The 21,091-nt window shown below is 48.1% G+C and overlaps 1 protein-coding gene across 3 annotated transcripts in view; it reads right to left on the bottom strand.

Moving 5' to 3' along the window:
- Positions 1 to 16,566, bottom strand: part of LOC144728571 (lipolysis-stimulated lipoprotein receptor-like) — a 53,604-nt gene extending 37,038 nt beyond the window's left edge. For 2 of the 3 annotated variants that reach the window (XM_078608096.1, XM_078608098.1), the window contains exons 1-3: positions 15,562 to 16,564; positions 2,298 to 2,642; positions 660 to 779 (exon numbers count right to left, since the gene is read on the bottom strand). In XM_078608096.1, coding sequence (XP_078464222.1) covers positions 660 to 779; positions 2,298 to 2,642; positions 15,562 to 15,613 — 517 coding nt within the window. In that variant the 5' untranslated portion in view covers positions 15,614 to 16,564. Of the gene's footprint in view, positions 1 to 659; positions 780 to 2,297; positions 2,643 to 15,561 lie in introns of all 3 variants that reach the window. The other variant, XM_078608097.1, reaches the window with a different exon arrangement.
- Between the last annotated feature and the right edge of the window lie 4,525 nt (positions 16,567 to 21,091).

Here is a 21,091-nt window from a genome sequence, read left to right as displayed (position 1 = left end):
AGACGTCACCCAACTACTTCTGAAGTCCCTTCAATGGGCCTCTTGAAGAAGCACGTGTTATATGCCCCGCGAAGAGTGTTCAATCAAACTACCTGCCGATGAAACTGTGAACATTTGCAATTATTCTCGGAGCTGCAAAAAAAAAGCCAAAGTGAAGATTCTGAAATGTATCGTGATGGTTTTTTTGTGTGGTCACCGGTGATCAAGCTGAGACAAACAACAACAATAAAACATTTGTAATACTCTGCATTTATCCAGAAAAAAACCTCAGACTGCCTTACAGGAGGGTCCTGCATCAGGATATTTGGCCAATTCAAACCAACTCACCACATGTGATCACCCAGCCTAATCACGGGCAGGTGAAAATAGAACGCGGAGTCAAACCCAGGTTCTCAACGATGCCAGCTCTGATATGGCCATGATAAACTCTGTGAGACAGCCATTCGCTTGCAAGAATGACATATTTTAGTTTCACCATCTTTTGTTTTCAATGGCTACTCTCTCTCTCTCAATAAAACACATTCACCTCCACTCAACCACACCATCGCACACTCCATACTCACCTCCACTCACCATACTACACACTCTCGGCTCCCCTCACCCCACCACACCAACACCCACCCCCCACCACACCATAGCCATGCGAAAGGAGAACTCACCCAGCACCCACAGCTCCATCTTGACCTCGTTGTCGCCGGTCAGGTCCGTGTTGGACACCACGGAGCACAGGTAGAAGCCCCCGTCGCCCCACTCCGTTTGGCCAAAGTACAGATCGGCGTCTTCATCGAGCGACAGGAGAGCGAGGGAGAGAGGCAGGGAGAGAGCGAGTGTTAGTTAAGAGTATAAGCGTGAGAGGGAGTGAGTGAGTGAGTGGTGGCGCAGTGGTTAGCGCGCTGCGCCACGAGCCCAGCGACCCGAGTTCAATTCCCGTTCACGACCACCAACACCAGTGACGATTATCTCAATCGATCCTGGGACTACCCTGGTGCGATGTGTATACAACACCACTAGGGAGACAAAGGCGACTGGGTGTGGTGCTGGCCACCCACCCCCTCGTGTGCCGTGTCGGCCTTCAGAGGTGCTCGCTAACAGCACTTGCTCCAACAGTCTGTTCAGGCTATACGGGGGATCTTTGTCTTTGAAGAGTTTAGATAGGAGAGTGCGTGAGAGAGCGCTAGGAGGGTGAGCATGTGAGCGAGAGAGTGTGAGTGTTGTAAAGAAATGAGTTGTGTGGGAGAGTTGGTGGAGGAGTGTTAGAGAAGAGTGAGTGAGGGTTAGGAAGTGCTCGAGAGTGACAGGCATTTGAGAGAGTGAAAGTGTAAGAGAGGTCGACAGGAGTGAGGGATCATGGGTGTGTGATGGTGAGACAGGAGAGAGAGAGAGAGTGCGGGAGAGTGGCAGTATTAGACAAATGTGGCCGGGCGTGGTACCGACCCCACGTTTGGCATGCCGGCCTTCGTTCATTCATCGCGCACAATCAGCGAAGGACCATTGCGCCAAACGTGTGACCTCTTGCGACAGCATTCACATAAACTGTTATTGCCGTTCTAGATTTGAAGCTTTCGTGACTGCAAGGATCCATACTCTTTGCTGTGACGGTTCCACCTGAAGACGGAGGCTTTTGTTGTCTCCGAAACGTCGTGATTTAATTTATTTGTTTTCCCTTTTTAACCTACGTGACTTTACCGAAAAAACCAAAGAGTATGTTCTTGCCGACATACACCGGCGTATCATTGAGTTTGTTTGATCCACGGACCACACGGGGGGGTGGGGGGACCACGGGGGAGGTGCCATTCCTTAGACTTGACCCGACTGTACTTTCGTGCCCTCGCCCAGTAAACATGGAACGTTGGTCCAACTAAACTGAAATTCTACAAACTAAACTATTTTTTATTTCAGCACGGAAGGCCCCACTGGGCTGTTTCGCTCTTTTTCCGGGAGCGACCAGGCCACACATGATAACTCGACGTGGTGGCTCATCATCGCGTGGACAATTATAGCAGCGAAATTACTCTAAGCACGTGATGTTGATCCTCAATGTGGAGGAAAAAAACCAGAGGACTCGGAAAAAATCCACGGGACCATGGGGAGAGAGACACGCAAACTCCAAATACACAACAGGTTTCAGGGTCGGGATCGAACCCACGACCTCCCGTATACCCGGCGGAGGTAGTTAACATCTCCTGGCCACCGTGGCGAAATGGTTCCAATCGTTGGTTCCACCCAATTGGAACCGGGCATGCGTTTGTCCATTCTCCACCTCGCCCAGCACGCTCCCCCGGGGCGAGCCGACCCACCGTTGACCACGGTGACGCTGCGCCTCTTGTAGTCGTCACCCAGCGTCACGGCATTGCCGTGCTTCGTGGCCACGATGCGGGCGGCGCGCGGCCCGTCGGGGCAGTCCACGTTCGAGTCGTAGCCGGGCAGCTTTGCCTCCACGTAGCCGCTCGTGCCCTGGCTCGCCGGCCCCGCGAACAGCGCCGACAGGCGGTCCCGGCAGTACGGCTTGAACTTCCAGAGGACGATGGGTGGCTGCGACGAGCCCCCCACCGCCGTGTAGTCGCAGCGGAGCGTGGCGGACGAGAAGAGCATGGCCACGTTCATCCGGCGCGGAGCGAACACCTGGACCGCCACGGCGGCGCCTGCGGGGAGAGACTGCGTTATCGGTTCTCCGGGTCACTCGACTCTTTGCAGTCATCCGAGGTTTGGAAAGCATTGGATGCACTTGCCGTCTGTCCCGTCTGTCCGTCTGTCCGTGATGCAGGGGGGCACGATAACTCGAGCGAAGAGGATCCGATGTGAATGAAAACTTGAGCACTGTGTAAAAATTGCGCTGCTTATAAGGAGACGAAAAACAGCTGTAAGGATTTGCCCGGGGCGTCCGTGCCCTTCGTGGTACCTGGAATGCTCCGATCTCGTCAGAGCTCGTAAGTCAAGCAGGTTTGAGCCTCGATAATGCTTTGATGGGTGACCACCATGAATTAAAACAGATGTTATAGGCTGCTGCGCGGCTACGATGTGGGCACCAGAAGGTAGTCTAACCAAATCCATTGTTGTCCTGTACTATGCTCTTTTGTCTATGCTCCCCACCTTGACCAACCCACAATGACCAGCGTGGTGAAGTTTGGTAAAAAAAAATAACACCACCACCCGCACAGCGTGGGCAGGTGTCATCCAGCAGTTGATTGGCAAAAGGGCTCTGCATGTGCACATACACCACCTTCAATAATAATAATGCCACTTTGAATTGTACGTGAGCAGTTCCTCCCTCCCTCCCTCCATATGCTCCATTTCCCATGCTCTCTCCCTGTCACATCCCTCCCTTCCTCGCACAATCTCTCCCTCCTTCCCTCTGGCTCTCTCATCCACTTAGCGTCTTTCTTCCTTCACTTCCTCCCTCCTTCACTCTCGACCTCTCCTTCCTCTTTCACTCCTTTGCTCCGTGTTCCTCCTTCCCTGCCTCCCTCCACTCCCTCCTTCCATCTCTCCCTCCCCTACTCCCTCCCTTCCTCATTCCCTTCCTCCCTTCTCCATCCCTGCCCCCACCTTTCCTCCATCTCTCCCTCGCTCTGCGCACGTAAGCTCCCTTCTGCTCGAGCCAAGAATACGTCTATTATTACATCTCGGTCTATTATCATGCGAGATGCGTAACACAGGCATCTCACGGTCACCAATCCGAGCACGCCCACCGCAAGCGCAGCCTCCGTCGTCAGACAGCATCGAGGAGGTGCAACCGCTCATCGTCTTCATCGGCGACCTTAAACGTGCTTGTGCAAATTCCACATTCCTGTGTCGAGGACGGTCTGCTCTCACCCCCCCCCCCCCCCCCCAAAAAAAATAGTACGACCGCTGTTACAGATTCATAGAGCTGAGTTTCTCGTCATTGTCGCCAGCAGCCGTGGTCTATTCACTGCACCGGCCAGCGTGTGGACAAAGCGTGGCGAAGAACGGTCAAATAAACCCCCCGCCCGCCCGCCCGCCACCACGACCGCAACAGCGTGGGGGAGGAGGCCGTCGTCCATACCGGCAATGGATTGACAACAAAAGGGGCTAATTCTAGACTTGAAGCTTTCGTGACTGCAAGGATTCATACTCTTAGGTTTTTTCGGTAAAGTCACGTAGATAAAAAAGAAATAATGAAAATAAATAATAAAATGATAGAAATAATAATAGAAATAAAATAATAAATCACGACGTTTCGGGCGCAACACAATGATGACGGACGCTTGTATTGCGCCCGAAACGTCGTGATTTATTATTTTATTTCTATTATTATTTCTATCATTTTAGTATTTATTATTTATTTTTACCTACGTTACTTTACCGAAAAAACCTAAGAGAACAAAATGGGCTTACACATTCTCTCAATCGCGCGCCTGCGCGTGCGTGCGTGTGTTCTCAGGCATTTTGTCCTCGTAATTAATAATTACTTTTTTTTTTAAACGTCCCGTTAGCCCAGTCTGGAGGTGGAGGAGATGACGGTGGAATGTGTGGCATGCGGATTGGGGAGGTGGTGGGGGGAGATTGCGGGGCCATGAGGTCACCACCCCCGTATCCAGTGCCGGAAGAAGCTAGTACAGGGCCTGTAGCATATGGTGTTATAAAGGGGCCCTAAATATAAAAAAACACAAAAGTATTAAAACACAAATTTATAACTTTCATAGTAAATTGTATTTTTTTATTCGCTATGCAGCCAGATAATACGACAAATCGCTAACCTTAAACACCCAGTCGTTCATAAAAGTTGAAGGCGGTATAGTACTCTAGTAATAGAGCAAGTGCAGAATCACTGAACCTGGATTGATAGCTTGAAAGCATTTAGCGCGGGGCCCTTGAAAGTGCTGGGCCCGTAGCTACTACACATGTAGCTACTACACATGTAGCTACTACACATGTAGCTACTACACATGTAGCTACTACACATGTAGCTACTACACATGTAGCTACTACACATGTAGCTACTACACATGTAGCTACTTTTGCTACTAGGAGAATCCTGCACTGCCCATATCAGCTTTTGTACAACATTCTTCTGCGGTTGGTGCCAAGTGCTATCAGCTACCAAACTACTCAGGCCACCGCGGTGCAAGACGGGGTGACGTGGTGAGGACCACGCCCGTCCGCCTTTGTCTCCCCAAGTGCTGATGATTTGACAAACTGTTCCGGGTACTCATTTAAGGCCGAGTCAACCTCGGGGAGGGGGGGGGGGCTCGAAACCAGCTCCGATGTCTCTCACCCACAGATGGGATTGAATTCTGGTTCATAATGCAGCGAGTTAACCACTAACACCACTGCTCCCCACACACACAAAGATCCCGCTAAAGCCTTGACAGCCTGTTGAGTGGGTGGCCAGCACCACTCCTGACCGCCTCTCAGTGCTGATGTTTAAACACCATACCAATTACTGATTTTGAGGCTGAGTCGACCTAGGGGAAGCCCAGAACTGGTTCAGATATTCGTCACTGATGCTGTCCGTGAGCGGGAATCGAACTCGGGCCACCAACTTCAAATCTAGATCGTGCCACCGAGTTTGTAGTACAGAGCGCACATACACACACACGTGTACATGACGGCACAGAAAGAACCCTGCACAGCTGTATGTACGTGTATATGTGTATGTTGAACTTCGTTTGTACGTAGCCAACCGTGTTGTTGGAGCAACTGCTGTTAGACATCTAGGTGGCGAGGTGTTAACTCCCTCGCCTGGTATACAGGAGGGCATGGGTTCGACCCCAACCTTGACGCCTGCTGTGTGTTTGGAGTTTGCGTGTCTCTCTTGCCATAGTCGCTTGGATTTTTTTCCGGGTCCTCTGGTTCCCCCCCAACATTTAGAATCAACATCACGCATTTAGAGTGTTTGCCTGCTGATATAAATGTCCACGTGACAAGCCACTTCGTTGGGCTCTCATTTGTGAAAGCAAGTTCGCTTCTGAAAAACAGCGATACAGCTCAGTGGGCCTCACCTGGTAAAATAAAACTAAAAGGTTTTATAGTTTATAGTCAGTTAAATGTTTTGTTACCGTTCGCTTTTGAGGTAAAACCCTTTTTTTGTCATCACAATGTTCGGATTTAGTAAATGTCATTGTTTACCCCATTTACCTTTTGATATATTTTTATCGTATTCGTTTAAATTGTGATTTCAAATGTAATCAAAATAATTATTTTTTAACACAACTGTAATTGTAATTGTTTTACTGGTATTAAATTGAATATCGTTTAATAGTTTTTAACAACAAAAAAAGTCAACTATTTTGAATTCTTGAATTCATTTTAACAATATGGTCGTTATAATCGTTTTTAAAAATCCAATAACATTGTCCTTTGCTTCAATGAGTCTCAATATAATTTAAAAAATCCTATTTCAGTCGTAACATTATTTTAGGAGAAAAGAAATACCACAAAAGCCCTAAAAGATCTGCACAGGTGGATTCACATGCCTACTTACTGTCTCCTGCCATCCTCTGGCGATCACCTCGTAAATCAGTGGATGTGGACATTTCACAAATGTGGGTCCAAAGTACAGAGCTAGATTGGTGATGTAGAGCACCCACCCAGCCACCACAGTCCTTCGCTCGCCAGAGCCCAGTGAGCGACCTCCTTATCACTGTTTTGTGACCACCACGGACGGTTACAATTCCCGCTGACTTCAATCGTTAATACTGGTAGGAACCTCCTGGTTACACCAGCCCACAGGGGATTATTGTGTCCGTCCGTCGTGCAGGGAGAGGCTGGGAGGGGAGGGGCTGGAGAGGGGCTGGGTGGGGCTGGGTGGGGAGGGGAGGGTGGGGAGGGGCTGGGTGGGGAGGGTGGGGAGTCGCTGGGTGGGGAGGGTGGGGCTGGGTGGGAGGGTTGGGAGGGGCTGGGTGGGGAGGGGCTGGTCACCCCGTGGTGCCCTTATAAAACTCAACGTTTAACCTACTCACGCCGGCTTGTGCCCGCCCTCACAGTCGGGCATATTTGCGGAATACACCACGCCGCCGTTGACCCTGGCCATTGACCGAGCAACCCAACGTTCCTACCAGCTCCCTCCACAGGAATGTGTTTCCTCCACCCGTGTTGAACAATCGGCCTACCGGACTTCCTGTTTCATCTCATCCGTACTGCGCTCAACTAGCACACTGCAGATCACCTCACTTCACTTTCTGATTCTTCCCTGCGCACTGCTACACTCTGGAATTCCCTCCCATCGTCTCTTTGCTCAAGTTCAAACAATAATTCTAGATTTGAAGCTTTCGTGACTGCAAGAATTCATACTCTTAGGTTTTTTCGGTAAAGTCACGTAGGAAAAAATAAATAATAAAAATAAATAATACAATGATTGAAATAATAAAGAAATAAAATAATAACCCTGCTCAATTAACGAAACGTCGTGGGCTCTTATTTATTCCAACTTTGATAGTTCTGTTTGTTGCTGGCTGTTTGGCGTATTTTTGGGGCCGTTGGGCCTGTGATGACAAAGACGTAGACTAAGGTTTTTTTTATTGATTTAACAAATTGATATTTATCATGCGATCCTGTGTGTATATGTGTCCCGATGTATCGACGGTTAATTATTAACACTTTCTCACGATACATCACGTCAACCCGCGCGGGTGTGAGAATCGATATTTTCCCTTTTCGTACGTGATTATGTAATGGGTTTACGACTTCACATGAACTATCAAGCCATTAGCTGTGCAGCACTTAACTATCTATGTACTTCGTGTATCGTTGCGTGTGATATTTATTGTATAAATGCTGAGTGTAATCAGTTAAGAGATTAAAAATGTGTGTACACGCGTGTCATTGTGTGTTTGCTATGTGGTCACTTGATACCTTAGACACCCATGGATGATATTTTTTTAACCTCAATGGTTTATCTAATCGAATATTCATTTAATGAAAAAAGTCATTGAAAGACTAGAGACCCTTCTTTGTGCAGTTTAAACCTCCTTCTCGCCCCGAACAAGACATGCATGTGCTCTGAAGAAGGACTTTACCAGAAACGTTGCCTGTTATACATTGATCTCTCTTTTAAGGCCACACTGTTGTTATTGCCTAATTTGTTGAGTTTTTTGCTGTTTATTGTGCTTGCACACTGCTGCTAACTCGGCAGCAGCAGCGCCAAATAATTTGTTGAACAAGACAGAGGCTCACTTGGTGGACTGACTTTCCAGCGTGGTTCTAATAATGCCGCTGCCAAATCCATCAGCCGTGGAAATTACTGATTTGGTTCATTGTCAAAAAAAACCCCCACGAGCTTTCGGCTTTTTCGGGGGCTCGGGACTCCACAGGGCGTCAACAGAGCCAGAGAGAGGGAGGGGGAGAAACATTATTTTTAAAACAAACAAACCAAGAAAGTGAATCATTGACACGGGGTGATTGTTGCTTCTGTACTTGTACACGCACGCAGGAGAGCGAGGTGGACTCACTCACGTGCATGCGACCCAAGGATTGTGTGGATCGCACAGAGACACGTGACACATCCCAACCCCACTGAGCTGCTGCAAGCGAGGTGGACGAGAGACGGCAGCACAGCAAGTGGGTGCGTGAGTCCGTCAGTTGTGCTTCGAATCGCATTGAGAGGCAGGAAGGTATCGACTTAAGAGGAGTACGCTTGGGCAAGACAGAAGAAACGATAACAGGTGGTCAAAACTAACTACGGATTGGCAGCTAAAAGAAAAAACGCCCAAGACTCTTAGAGTGTGTCCACCTCATCGTGGCTTGTGTGAAGGCACGATACGCACTGTGTCGTGGCAGTACCGTGAGAGATGGATTGGAGAGGCATTCGCCTCGAAGTGGATTGACAATGGCTGACGATGATGATTGTGTTTCCTTTGCATGCGATGGTTGGTTTTTTTGGGGGAGTTCTCTGAATTCCACACAAGAAGCAAATTCGTTATTTTGAAAGGAACTGGCCAAATATCATCGTGTAAAAAAAAGTATTGAGACTCTATAGGGCTGTATTAGCTGCATAACATGCATGCGTAATATTCACACTCAACGAGACACACCCCACAGACAACCGCCCGAGTCGGGAATCCACCCAGGATTTATTTGCAGCGAAGCACAGCTCTTACCACCACGCCACCCCTGCCATCCAATGCGAATGCCAAAGTAGTACAAGTCTATTTATAAACACACTATAATCATTATATCCATAGGGTGGGCGATGCAAATAGCGATGATAATGCGCGCGTGTGTACGACAGTGCCTTTTAATTACCGTAATGAGTGTGATGGGCAGCCAAAGTGCCAGGGTGTCTCGGTTACACTGGATACAAATACACTCATGCGCTACCTACGTACATCGGAACGGTACGTACAATACAAAGTGTACAGACAGAGCATACGTAGCACATATCATACACAGCTCGCACGCATATATTTCGTACATACAACCGTATGTTATGGTTATGGTTATGATGATGCTGTATTTTTACCCAGGAAAGCCTCGCTGAGTTTTTCAGGAGTGTGCTACAAAGTTGCCTGGTAAGGGGCAATGCTGCTTTGTGTATTCCCAGTTTGGTCATTTTTCGGTATTTTTGTTTTGCATTGGGATGTTGGCAAATCTACGCCACTATTTAAGGAACGAAATAGGAGGACTTCTCCACAAATCTGGCTGTCGCCTGATGAAGCTTGTTGGAATTACTGGTGAAACGTCGTACTCAGATTGTACATTCTGTGGCTTGGCTCTCTAACACGATTCGTTACTAGCTGTACTAGTAAACTACACCACTATACACTACACTATTATACACTACACTACTATACACTATACCATACACTACACTATACACTACAATACACTACACTCTATACTACACTACTATACACTACACAATACACTACACAATACACGACACTACTATACACTACTATACACTACACGATACACTACTACACACTACATTATACACTACACTATACACTACTATACACTAGTGCTGCACTAGTGACGAATTGTCATGTTCTGTTTACGTGACAAACCTTATTAATTGGCTGTTGGGTGGTGGCAAGTTTATATATTTACGCGATCTAACCCAAACAAAACCTATATCATGGATGATATTGGTCGCAAAAGCCGACGTGTTAAACTGGCAAATATAATTTACATTTTTGTGGGATTTCACGCTATGAGAGGAAACCGAAAAACCCGGAGGAAACAAACAATTGTGGAACAAGAGAACATATAAACAACAATAAACACACAATCACTCACACACACTCTGCAGAATAGGTGTAAAACTCGCAAACTCCACTCACACACAATCTGTAGAGCAGGTAGAGAACACACAAACTCCACTCACACACAATCTGTAGAGCAGGTAGAGAACATACAAACTCCACTCACACACAATCTGTAGAGCAAGTGGAGAACACACAAACTCCACTCACACACAATCTGTAGAGCAGGTAGAGAACATACAAACTCCACTCACACACAATCTGTAGAACAGGTAGAGAACACACAAACTCCACTCACACACAATCTGCAGAGCAGGTAGAGAACACACAAACTCCACTCACTCACAATCTGTAGAGCAGGTAGAGAACACACAAACTCCACTCACACACAATCTGTAGAGCAGGTAGAGAACACACAAACTCCACTCACACACAATCTGTAGAGCAGGTGTAGAACTCACAAACTCCACTCACACACAATCTGTAGAGCAGGTAGAGAACACACAAACTCCACTCACACACAATCTGTAGAGCAGCTGGAGAACACACAAACTCCACTCACACACAATCTGTAGAGCAGGTAGAGAACACACAAACTCCACTCACTCACAATCTGTAGTGCAGGTGGAGAACACACAAACTCCACTCACTCACAATCTGTAGTGCAGGTGTAGAACTCACAAACTCCACTCACTCACAATCTGTAGTGCAGGTGGAGAACACACAAACTCCACTCACACACAATCTGTAGAGCAGGTAGAGAACACACAAACTCCACTCACTCACAATCTGTAGAGCAGCTGGAGAACACACAAACTCCACTCACACACAATCTGTAGAGCAGGTAGAGAACACACAAACTCCACTCACTCACAATCTGTAGTGCAGGTGGAGAACACACAAACTCCACTCACTCACAATCTGTAGAGCAGGTAGAGAACACACAAACTCCACTCACTCACAATCTGTAGTGCAGGTGGAGAACACACAAACTCCACTCACTCACAATCTGTAGAGCAGCTGGAGAACACACAAACTCCACTCACTCACAATCTGTAGAGCAGGTGGAGAACACACAAACTCCACTCACTCACAATCTGTAGAGCAGGTAGAGAACACACAAACTCCACTCACACACAATCTGTAAAGCAGGTAGAGAACACACAAACTCCACTCACTCACAATCTGTAGAGCAAGTGGAGAACACACAAACTCCACTCACTCACAATCTGTAGAGCAAGTGGAGAACACACAAACTCCACTCACACACAATCTGTAGAGCAGGTAGAGAACATACAAACTCCACTCACACACAATCTGTAGAGCAAGTGGAGAACACACAAACTCCACTCACTCACAATCTGTAGAGCAAGTGGAGAACTTACAAACTCCACTCACACACAATCTGTAGAGCAGGTAGAGAACTTACAAACTCCACTCACACACAATCTGTAGAGCAGGTAGAGAACACACAAACTCCACTCACACACAATCTGTAGAGCAGGTGTAGAACTCGCAAACTCCACTCACTCACAATCTGTAGAGCAGCTGGAGAACATACAAACTCCACTCACACACAATCTGTAGAGCAAGTGGAGAACTTGCAAACTCCACTCACTCACAATCTGTAGAGAAGGTAGAGAACACACAAACTCCACTCACACACAATCTGTAGAGCAGGTAGAGAACACACAAACTCCACTCACACACAATCTGTAGAGCAAGTGGAGAACTTGCAAACTCCACTCACTCACAATCTGTAGAGCAGGTAGAGAACACACAAACTCCACTCACACACAATCTGTAGAGCAAGTGGAGAACTTGCAAACTCCACTCACACACAATCTGCAGAGCAGGTAGAGAACACACAAACTCCACTCACTCACAATCTGTAGAGCAGCTGGAGAACACACAAACTCCACTCACTCACAATCTGTAGAGCAGGTGTAGAACTCGCAAACTCCACTCACTCACAATCTGTAGAGCAGGTAGAGAACACACAAACTCCACTCACACACAATCTGCAGAGCAGGTAGAGAACACACAAACTCCACTCACACACAATCTGTAGAGCAAGTGGAGAACTTGCAAACTCCACTCACTCACAATCTGTAGAGCAGGTAGAGAACACACAAACTCCACTCACTCACAATCTGTAGAGCAGGTAGAGAACACACAAACTCCACTCACTCACAATCTGTAGAGCAGCTGGAGAACTTGCAAACTCCACTCACACACAATCTGTAGAGCAGGTAGAGAACTTGCAAACTCCACTCACTCACAATCTGTAGAGCAGGTAGAGAACACACAAACTCCACTCACTCACAATCTGTAGAGCAGGTAGAGAACACACAAACTCCACTCACTCACAATCTGTAGAGCAGGTAGAGAACACACAAACTCCACTCACACACAATCTGCAGAGCAGCTGGAGAACACACAAACTCCACTCACTCACAATCTGCAGAGCAGGTGGAGATCATACAAACTCCACTCACACAATCTGCAAACTCTACGCAAGAAAGTGCCCGGAGTTTGAAATTGAACTCAGGGCCTTCTTGCTGTGAGGGACGACGAATGACCACTTCACCACCCTGCCACCCAAAGTAAATAGACATAGCCTATATATGCATTCATAGTCTGCACACGTATTGCCTACTGACACATGCAGTGGTTACAAAAAAATGCCTAAAAATAGCCTGTAGAGAACATATACACATCCTAAATATCTACATATCCCGCACCACATACGTATAGTACATATGATGGCGTACACAGAGCATGTACATAGCAAACACCGGATATTATACATAGCCTGCACACAGTAGATACATAGCCTAAATAGTAAATATAAATAGCATACATACACAGCATACATACATAGTCTAGACATAGATAGGCTATATGCATAGCATATACACATAGCCTGCATCAAAATATGGGTGTACCATTCCAGTTGGCGATGGTTTACACCCAGGGGTGTGCCACGTTGGTCTAAATAGGTGCTCGCTAACAACATTCTTAGTCAGAGTCTGTGAATCTTTCCGAATATGTTGCGTATGCATATATGTACGTGTATGCCAGGTGTGTACTGTGTGTGTATAATCTATCAGTTGTGTTCGTATAGTGTCTACCAGGTGAGTATGTGTAGTGTCTACCAGGTGAGTATGTGTAGTGTCTACCAGGTGAGTATGTGTAGTGTCTACCAGGTGAGTATGTGTAATGTCTACCAGGTGAGTATGTGTAGTGTCTACCAGGTGAGTTGGTGTAGTGTCTACCAGGTGAGTATGTGTAGTGCCTACCAGATGAGTATGTGTAGTGCCTACCAGGTGAGTATGTGTAGTGTCTACCAGGTGAGTATGTGTAGTGTCTACCAGGTGAGTATGTGTAGTGTCTACCAGGTGAGTATGTGTGGCTCCTCTGCACGTGGAGTGAGTTCACCGCATGCACGCTCTGCTCACGTGGGGTGGCTGCGGCTGTGCGTCCTCGTTTCTCCTGCTGCGGATTAGAGCTCAGTAGCAACAGCTCCCTAATCCGCGCAGAGGATAGGCGGTGGGACGCAGGCATGGATGGTGAGCCTTCTGTCTGTGTGTTGTGGCCCTGGGTGGGAGAGTGGGACCTACGGTTGGTTCGTGGGTTCCTAGTCTGGGACCCTGTGTTGGTTTGTGAGACTCTGAGTTTGTTAGTGGCACCTTAGGATTACGGTGGGTCCGTGCGTTTGGTTCATGTGACCCCCGGTAGGTTAGTGGGAACCTGTGTTGGGCAGTGGATTCCTTGATGAGAGATAGGGTTTGGGTAATGTATCCTGGATAGATAGTGGGGCCCTCAATGGGAGACTGGCTTGGGTCACGGGACCCAGGGTTGGATGGAGGATCGCTGGGTGGGATTTGGTCTATCGCTTGGGCGGTGGGTGCAAGTGGCTCAACGCGGTTGGCATGGGCCTCGGTGCAATAAATTAAATGCCCCCCTTCCCTGTCCAGGTAGCATCCCGGGCTGCATGGTGAGACACTGGTTGATTGGTGAGTCCTTTGGTTGCTGTGAACACTTGTTAGAATTCCCATCAGGCACCAACTCAGTTAGCAGTCGTAGATTTGTATTGCATGTGAAAGGTGCTATCGACATTTTGTGCACTATTTACAAGTCAAAACATTTGTCATTAATGATTCCTTTCGACAGAACATAATTACAATAGGCTGACGATTTGGGCAATACACCTCCTTCAGAGCATGTACGTTGCATATTGTCTCGAGTGATTTATAAGGATGAACGATAGCCAATGGACACGATTCATGGTGACAAAGCAGCCAAAGGCGAGATAGAGTGCTGCATCGTGAATGACTTTTGGAGGCCTTCATCCAGCAGTGGACCGATCATGGCTGATGATTATCCATCACAGCTTGCTGACCGCATGAACAGCTGATCACCATTCTGACCCCTACAACAACCACCATGCTCGACTCAATGGTGAAGTCACCACAGCGGTTGTGCCAGGCTAGGTACACTTTGAGGCAATGTGACGTGTGGTAGACTCAATGGCAGGATATAAAAAGGCCCAGGTGTTATGGGTTAACTTACTGAGATTACCGGTGAATACACCATCTGTGCTGCCCGTTGTGCCAACTTGCTGCGTATTAACTGTCCGATGATTCTGCTCGGCGTTGTGAGCGTCGCTTCCCCACCCTCTGCTGCTGTTGCTGGAGGGCGACTGTTTTCACAACTGCCCAGTAAACGTCCTTCACGAGCCTCTTCCACAGACGGCAATGTTGACACCCCAGGTACCAGTCATCGGCAAGTCAACTCAGATCCACATCCTGTATCTTGTTGAGCCCGTGTAGCCCCCTCTATCCGGCCAAACGCAAGCTGCTTGGCCATGCGGTGGCTCGGGCATGCGGGCTACATGACCCAGCACCCGCCGCAGCCTCAGCCTGCCGGAGGGAGGCTCACCAATGTGACCCAGCGAAACACAAAAGACCCGTTGTGTAGCCATTCACACACTGCTGGGGCAAGTGCTCGTTTGCGAGAATATATTATCATTACACACATACACACCGACACATCCCAGTACCACGTATATTTCCTAATATCTGTTTGTTTGTTGTTTTTGTTACGAAAGAACGCGTTTTCATTACGTTCACGTCACTGCCCACTGTGAAACTCTACAACACAGAGACGCGCTCATCCCACCTCTAACCACAGCCCCTGCCTCCCCATCGTGCCCTTGTACCCAGAACAACAACAACAGCAGCAACCTGTCGCCTCCTCCACTCAAAACTAACGGAGCTCACACAACGCGTACGCTCGCAAGCCAAAGATCCCCCGTATCGCCTAACAGACTGTTTGCGAACAGGCGGCGGGGGGGTGTTTAAGACAGGCAGAAGACGCGCTCACCACTCACCGAGTAAACGCAGGACGCAGAAGAGGCCGGCGCAGAAGGCATTCTTCTTCATCTTGTGGTGGGGTCCAGAGATGGAGAGTGCCCCTCCTCCTCCTGGCCGGCTGCGCGCGATTGTGATGGGGAGGCAAGCGGTGAGATGATGGGATGAAGATGCCGAAGGGGGTGGTGGTGTGGGTGTGTGGGTGGACGGAGGAGGAGGAGGTTGTTTTTAGCTCGGAGCAACGCTGCTGCTGCTGCCACTACTACAAATGCTCTATATTTCCCCCCCCCACTCCCCTTCACAATTGGCGAGGGCTTATGACTCACACGTACAACACGTATACATTCACGCACGCGTGAACATGCGTGTACACACTCAAACGTCAAGGGTCCGTGGTTGTTTGGCGGCAAGTGCTGTTAGCGAGCACTTCCTATGAAGGTCGGCACGGAACACGAGGTGGGTGGGTGGTCAGCACCACGCCTGGCCGCCTTTGTCTCCCCACGTACAACAAGACAAAGATCCTCCGTATAGCCTTAGCGGACTGTTGGGGCACACGTGTACACACACTCACACGGAGTACACACATACACTGACCCGTAACAAAGATAAAGACAAAGATCCCCGTATAGCCTTAACAGACTGTAGGGGCAAGTGCTGTTAGCGAGCACCTATTAAGGCCGGCACGGCACACGAGGGGGTGGGTGGCCAACACCACGCCCGGCCGCCTTTGTCTCCCTAGTACCGATGTTTACACACCGCACCGAGTACTCATTTGAGGCTGAGTCGACCTAGGGGAGGCCCAGGGCCAGTTCAGATAATCGTCACTGGTGTTGGCCGTGAATGGGAATCGAACCCGGGTCACCAAGTTCGTAGCGCAGCGCGCTAATCGCTCTGCCACCGCTCCCCACGCTCACACGTACACACACGTACACACACACTCGTACACTCACACTCACACACGCGTACACTCACACGTACACACACACACATACACTCACACTCACTCGTACTCACACGTACACACACATGTACACTCACACGTACACTCACACATACACTCACACTCACTCGTACACACACTCGTACACACTCACACGTACACTCACACACGTACACACGCGTACACTCACGCGTACTCACACACGTACACACTCACACGTACACACACACGTACGCTCACTCGAACGAGCTCACAGTCACTCACGAGTAGGAGGAGCGCGTGGGCAGCACGACAGCAGCAGCAATCCCCAGGTACAGCTGCAGCAGGAGCAGCTGCAGCAGTCCCCAGCTACAGCTGCAGCTACAGCAGCAGGAGCAGCTGCAGCAGCAGCAGCAGTCCCAAGCTACAGCTGCTGCAGCAGCAGCAGCAGGAGCAGCAGGAGCAGCAGCAGCAGCAGGAGCAGCAGCAGGAGCAGCAGCAGCAGCAGGAGCAGCAGCAGCTGCAGCAGCTGCAGCAGCAGCAGCTGCAGCAGCAGGAGCAGCAGCAGGAGCGTCTCTCACCGGCACTGTCAGAGCCCCCGTCTCACTTGTTGCATTCACATCACGAGCCCCGGAGTGAGACGTTACGGGGAGCGGTGGCGCAGCGGTTAGCGCACCGCCGCGCTTACCGAGTGGCGATTCTGTAGACCGGTACCCGGGGCCTCCCCCTCGGTCGACTCGGCCTCAAATGAGTACCCGGCGCGGTCTGTAAACGTCGCTGCCGGGGGAGACAAAGGCGGTCGGGCGTGGTGCTGGCCACCCACCCACATTTCATTTATTTGGGCTATACCAAATAAATGAAACTGAAAACTGAAACCTCTCGTGTACCGCTCCGGCCTCCGTAGATGCTTGTCCCAAAAGTCTGTTAAGGCTACACGGGGGATCTTTGTCTGTGTACGAGTGTATGATGATGGTGGTGGAAATGCGCTAGCCACTGCGCTACCAATCTGGCCACCTAAGTCTATAAACATCATTGCCGGGAAGACAAAGGCAGCCGGGCGCGATGTTGACCTCTCCCACCCCGTACACGGGTACTGTTACAAACTATACTCTCTTGTTCTTTCGGTAAAGTCACGTAGGTGAAAATAAACAAGTATAACTCGTCCTCTGGCTTGAGATGGCTGCCACCTATGGGTCAGATGATTGTCTGCCACCATTAAGCAATTGGTAATTAAATATTTAATTTTGTTTCCCTAAACAGTGTAAAATTTGGGGGAAAAAATTTCACGAAAATTAATTGTCACGCACAACGAGTCTGTGTGCAAAATGTCAGCTCGATTGGATCACGGGAAGTGGGTTAAAAAACCACCGAAAGGTTTGCACGGTCGTAAGCAAGCAAGCACGCAAGCAAGCAAGCGAACTTAATATAAAGGATTTAAAAAAAAAATGAATTTTATAAAAATTTTAAAAAATAAGTTTGATTCCTGGTCAGGGCTAACGTCAATGGGCGAACGAAATCTGAGCCCGTCCTTGTGCGTCGTGCCAGCAGCCAGCAAACTACAAACTGCACGCACTTCTGAAGGCGCCGCAGAGAGCGGGGGGGGGGTGCGAAACGTTTACACCACACTCGAGCAAGGTCATGAGAACTTGGCAAAAGGAGAGGGGTGGGGGGGGAACGATTCCAAAGTTGTTCCGGCCAGACGGTGAATTCGCGCAAGAAGAGCGCACAAAGTGTTGCCCGTCACATCACCACGCTTCTGTTGAAGGAACGAAACAGGTGGACTTCTCCACAGGTTTGGCTATCGCCTGATGAAGCTGGTTGTAATTACTGGCGAAACGTCGTACTCACAGATTGTGAATGTTGTGGCTTGGCTCTCCAACACACAACCGGTGTTGCTGTACTAGTATTACTACACTATACACTACACTATACACTACACTACACACTAGTGCTGTACTAGTATACTACACTATACACTACACTACTATACACCTCACTATATACTTCACTATACACTACTATACACTACACTATACACTACACTACTATATACACTACACTATACACTTCACTATACACTACTATACATTACACTACTATACACTACACTATACACTACTATACACTACACTATACACTACACTACTATACACCTCACTATACACTTCACTATACACTACACTATACAATACACTACTATATACACTACACTATACACTACACTATACACTTCACTATACACTACTATACACTACACTACTATACACTACACTATACACTACTATACACTACACTATACACTACACTACTATACACCTCACTATACACTTCACTATACACTACACTATACACTACACTACTATGCACTACACTACACACTAGCGCTGTACTAGTGACGAATTGGCCACGTTCTGTTTACGTGACAAATCTTACTAGTTGGTTGTGTCGGGTGGTGGCGGGTTTAACGACACATTTATATATTTACGCCATCTACCCCCCCCCCCCGTATCATGGAGGATAAAGAGTTGCGAGCTACAACAAGTGGTGGTGGCTGTCGGCACCTGTGAAGGAGATGAATCGGCGGTGACTCCGGTAGTCTCGAGGAGTCTGATCCGGTCGACTTCATTCAACCCACAGCAACGCGGGTGGACGAATTGCGGTCGCGTGCTACAGGAGGAGGGTTAGTTAGTGTGTTAGTTAGTGCGGTAGTTAGTGTGTGTGTGTTTGTTAGTGTGGTAGTTAGTGTGTTAGTTAGAGTGTTAGTTAGTGTGTGTTAGTTAGTGTGTGTGTTAGTGTGTTAGTGTGTGTGGTAGTTAGTGTGTGTGGCAGTTAGTGTGTTAGTTAGTGTGTGTGTGTTAGTTAGTGTGTGTGTTTGTTAGTGTGTTAGTGTGTGTGGCAGTTAGTGTGTGTGTGTTTGTTAGTGTGTTAGTTAGTGTGTGTGTTAGTGAGTGTGTTAGTTAGTGTGTTAGTTAGTGTGTTAGTTAGTGTGTTTGTTAGTGTGTTAGTTAGTGTGTTAGTTAGTGTGTTAGTTAGTGAGTGTGGTAGTTAGTGTGTTAGTGTGTTAGTTAGTGTGTTAGTTAGTGTGTTAGTTAGAGTGTTAGTTAGTGTGGTAGTTAGTGTGTTAGTTAGAGTGTTAGTTAGAGTGTTAGTTAGTGTGGTAGTTAGTGTGTTAGTTAGTGTGTTAGTGTGTTAGTTAGTGTGTTAGTTAGTGTGTTAGTTAGTGTGTGTGTGTTTGTTAGTGTGTTAGTGTGTGTGGCAGTTAGTGTGTTAGTGTGTGTTAGTTAGTGTGTGTGTGTTAGTGTGTTAGTTAGTGAGTGTGGTAGTTAGTGTGTTAGTGTGGTAGTTAGTGTGTTAGTTAGTGTGTGTGTTTGTTAGTGTGTTAGTGTGTTAGTTAGTTAGTGTGTGTGTTAGTTAGTTAGTGTGTGTGTTAGTGTGTTAGTTAGTGTGTGTGTTTGTTAGTGTGTGTGGCAGTTAGTGTGTGTGTGTTTGTTAGTGTGTTAGTTAGTGTGTGTGTTAGTGAGTGTGTTAGTGTGTTAGTTAGTGTGTTAGTTAGTGTGTGTGTTTGTTAGTGTGTTAGTGTGTGTGGCAGTTAGTGTGTGTGTTTGTTAGTGTGTTAGTTAGTGTGTGTGTTAGTGAGTGTGTTAGTTAGTGTGTTAGTTAGTGTGTTAGTTAGTGTATTTGTTAGTGTGTTTGTTAGTGTGTTAGTTAGTGTGTTAGTTAGTGAGTGTGGTAGTTAGTGTGTTAGTGTGTTAGTTAGTGTGTTAGTTAGTGTGTGTGAGTTAGTGTGTTAGTTAGAGTGTTAGTTAGTGTGTTATTGTGTTAGTTAGTGTGTTAGTTAGTTAGTTAGTGTGTTAGTTAGTGTGTGAGTTAGTGTGTTAGTGTGTTAGTTAGTGTGTTAGTTAGTGTGTTAGTTAGTGTGTTAGTTAGTGTGTTAGTTAGTGTGTGTGTGTGGGTATTTGTGCTGTGCGAGAAACACCTCGCACAGCACTGTTGCTGGCCTGTATTGCGCTCTCTAAATCGACGACCCCATCCACTCCACTCTTCACTCCCCGACCCCCTCGACTCGTCCTCGCATTACCCAAACCCCCTCCTCATCCTCCTCATCGCCATGGTTCGCTCCGTTACCACGGACACGGCCTCCGCACGCTTTCATCACCCAGCCATGCTCGGGTATTCATTCAGTCGGAATGCGCCAGCGCCGTTCGTTGTCGGGGGTGGACTGACGACTACAGAAAACAATCCACACGGACGTCTCATCTTTCTTGTTTTTGATGTCAAACCCGCTGCTGGATGAAGGCCTGCCCGACCCCCTTCTCGGCGAATTGGGGGTTGTTTGACCATACTTCACCATTGCGCGTGGGGGAGAGGGGTGGGCAGGGTGGACCGGTTCAGATGTATAAGCACCCCCCCCCGCCCCCCTTACAACTCCCAGTGAGGTTAGCCGTGGTCCCGATTCGAACTCATGTTTCCAGGATTGTAGCGCGCTGTCTACATCACTGCGCCTCCGCTCTCTCTGGATAATACATCCACGCTGGCGAAAACTAAAGATTATCTCGTCGAGCCCAGGGAAAACGCCACCACGCCTGGCCGCCTTTGTCTTCCCAGTGCTGACGTTTATTATTTCCACACCG

This window comes from Lampetra planeri, chromosome 29 (genome assembly GCF_965212315.1).
Source record: "Lampetra planeri chromosome 29, kcLamPlan1.2.h2, whole genome shotgun sequence".
In the NCBI taxonomy this organism is placed as follows: Eukaryota; Metazoa; Chordata; class Hyperoartia; order Petromyzontiformes; family Petromyzontidae; genus Lampetra; species Lampetra planeri.
The sequence above is the reverse complement of the archived record's forward strand: the minus strand, read 5'-3'. Positions and strand labels throughout refer to the sequence as shown.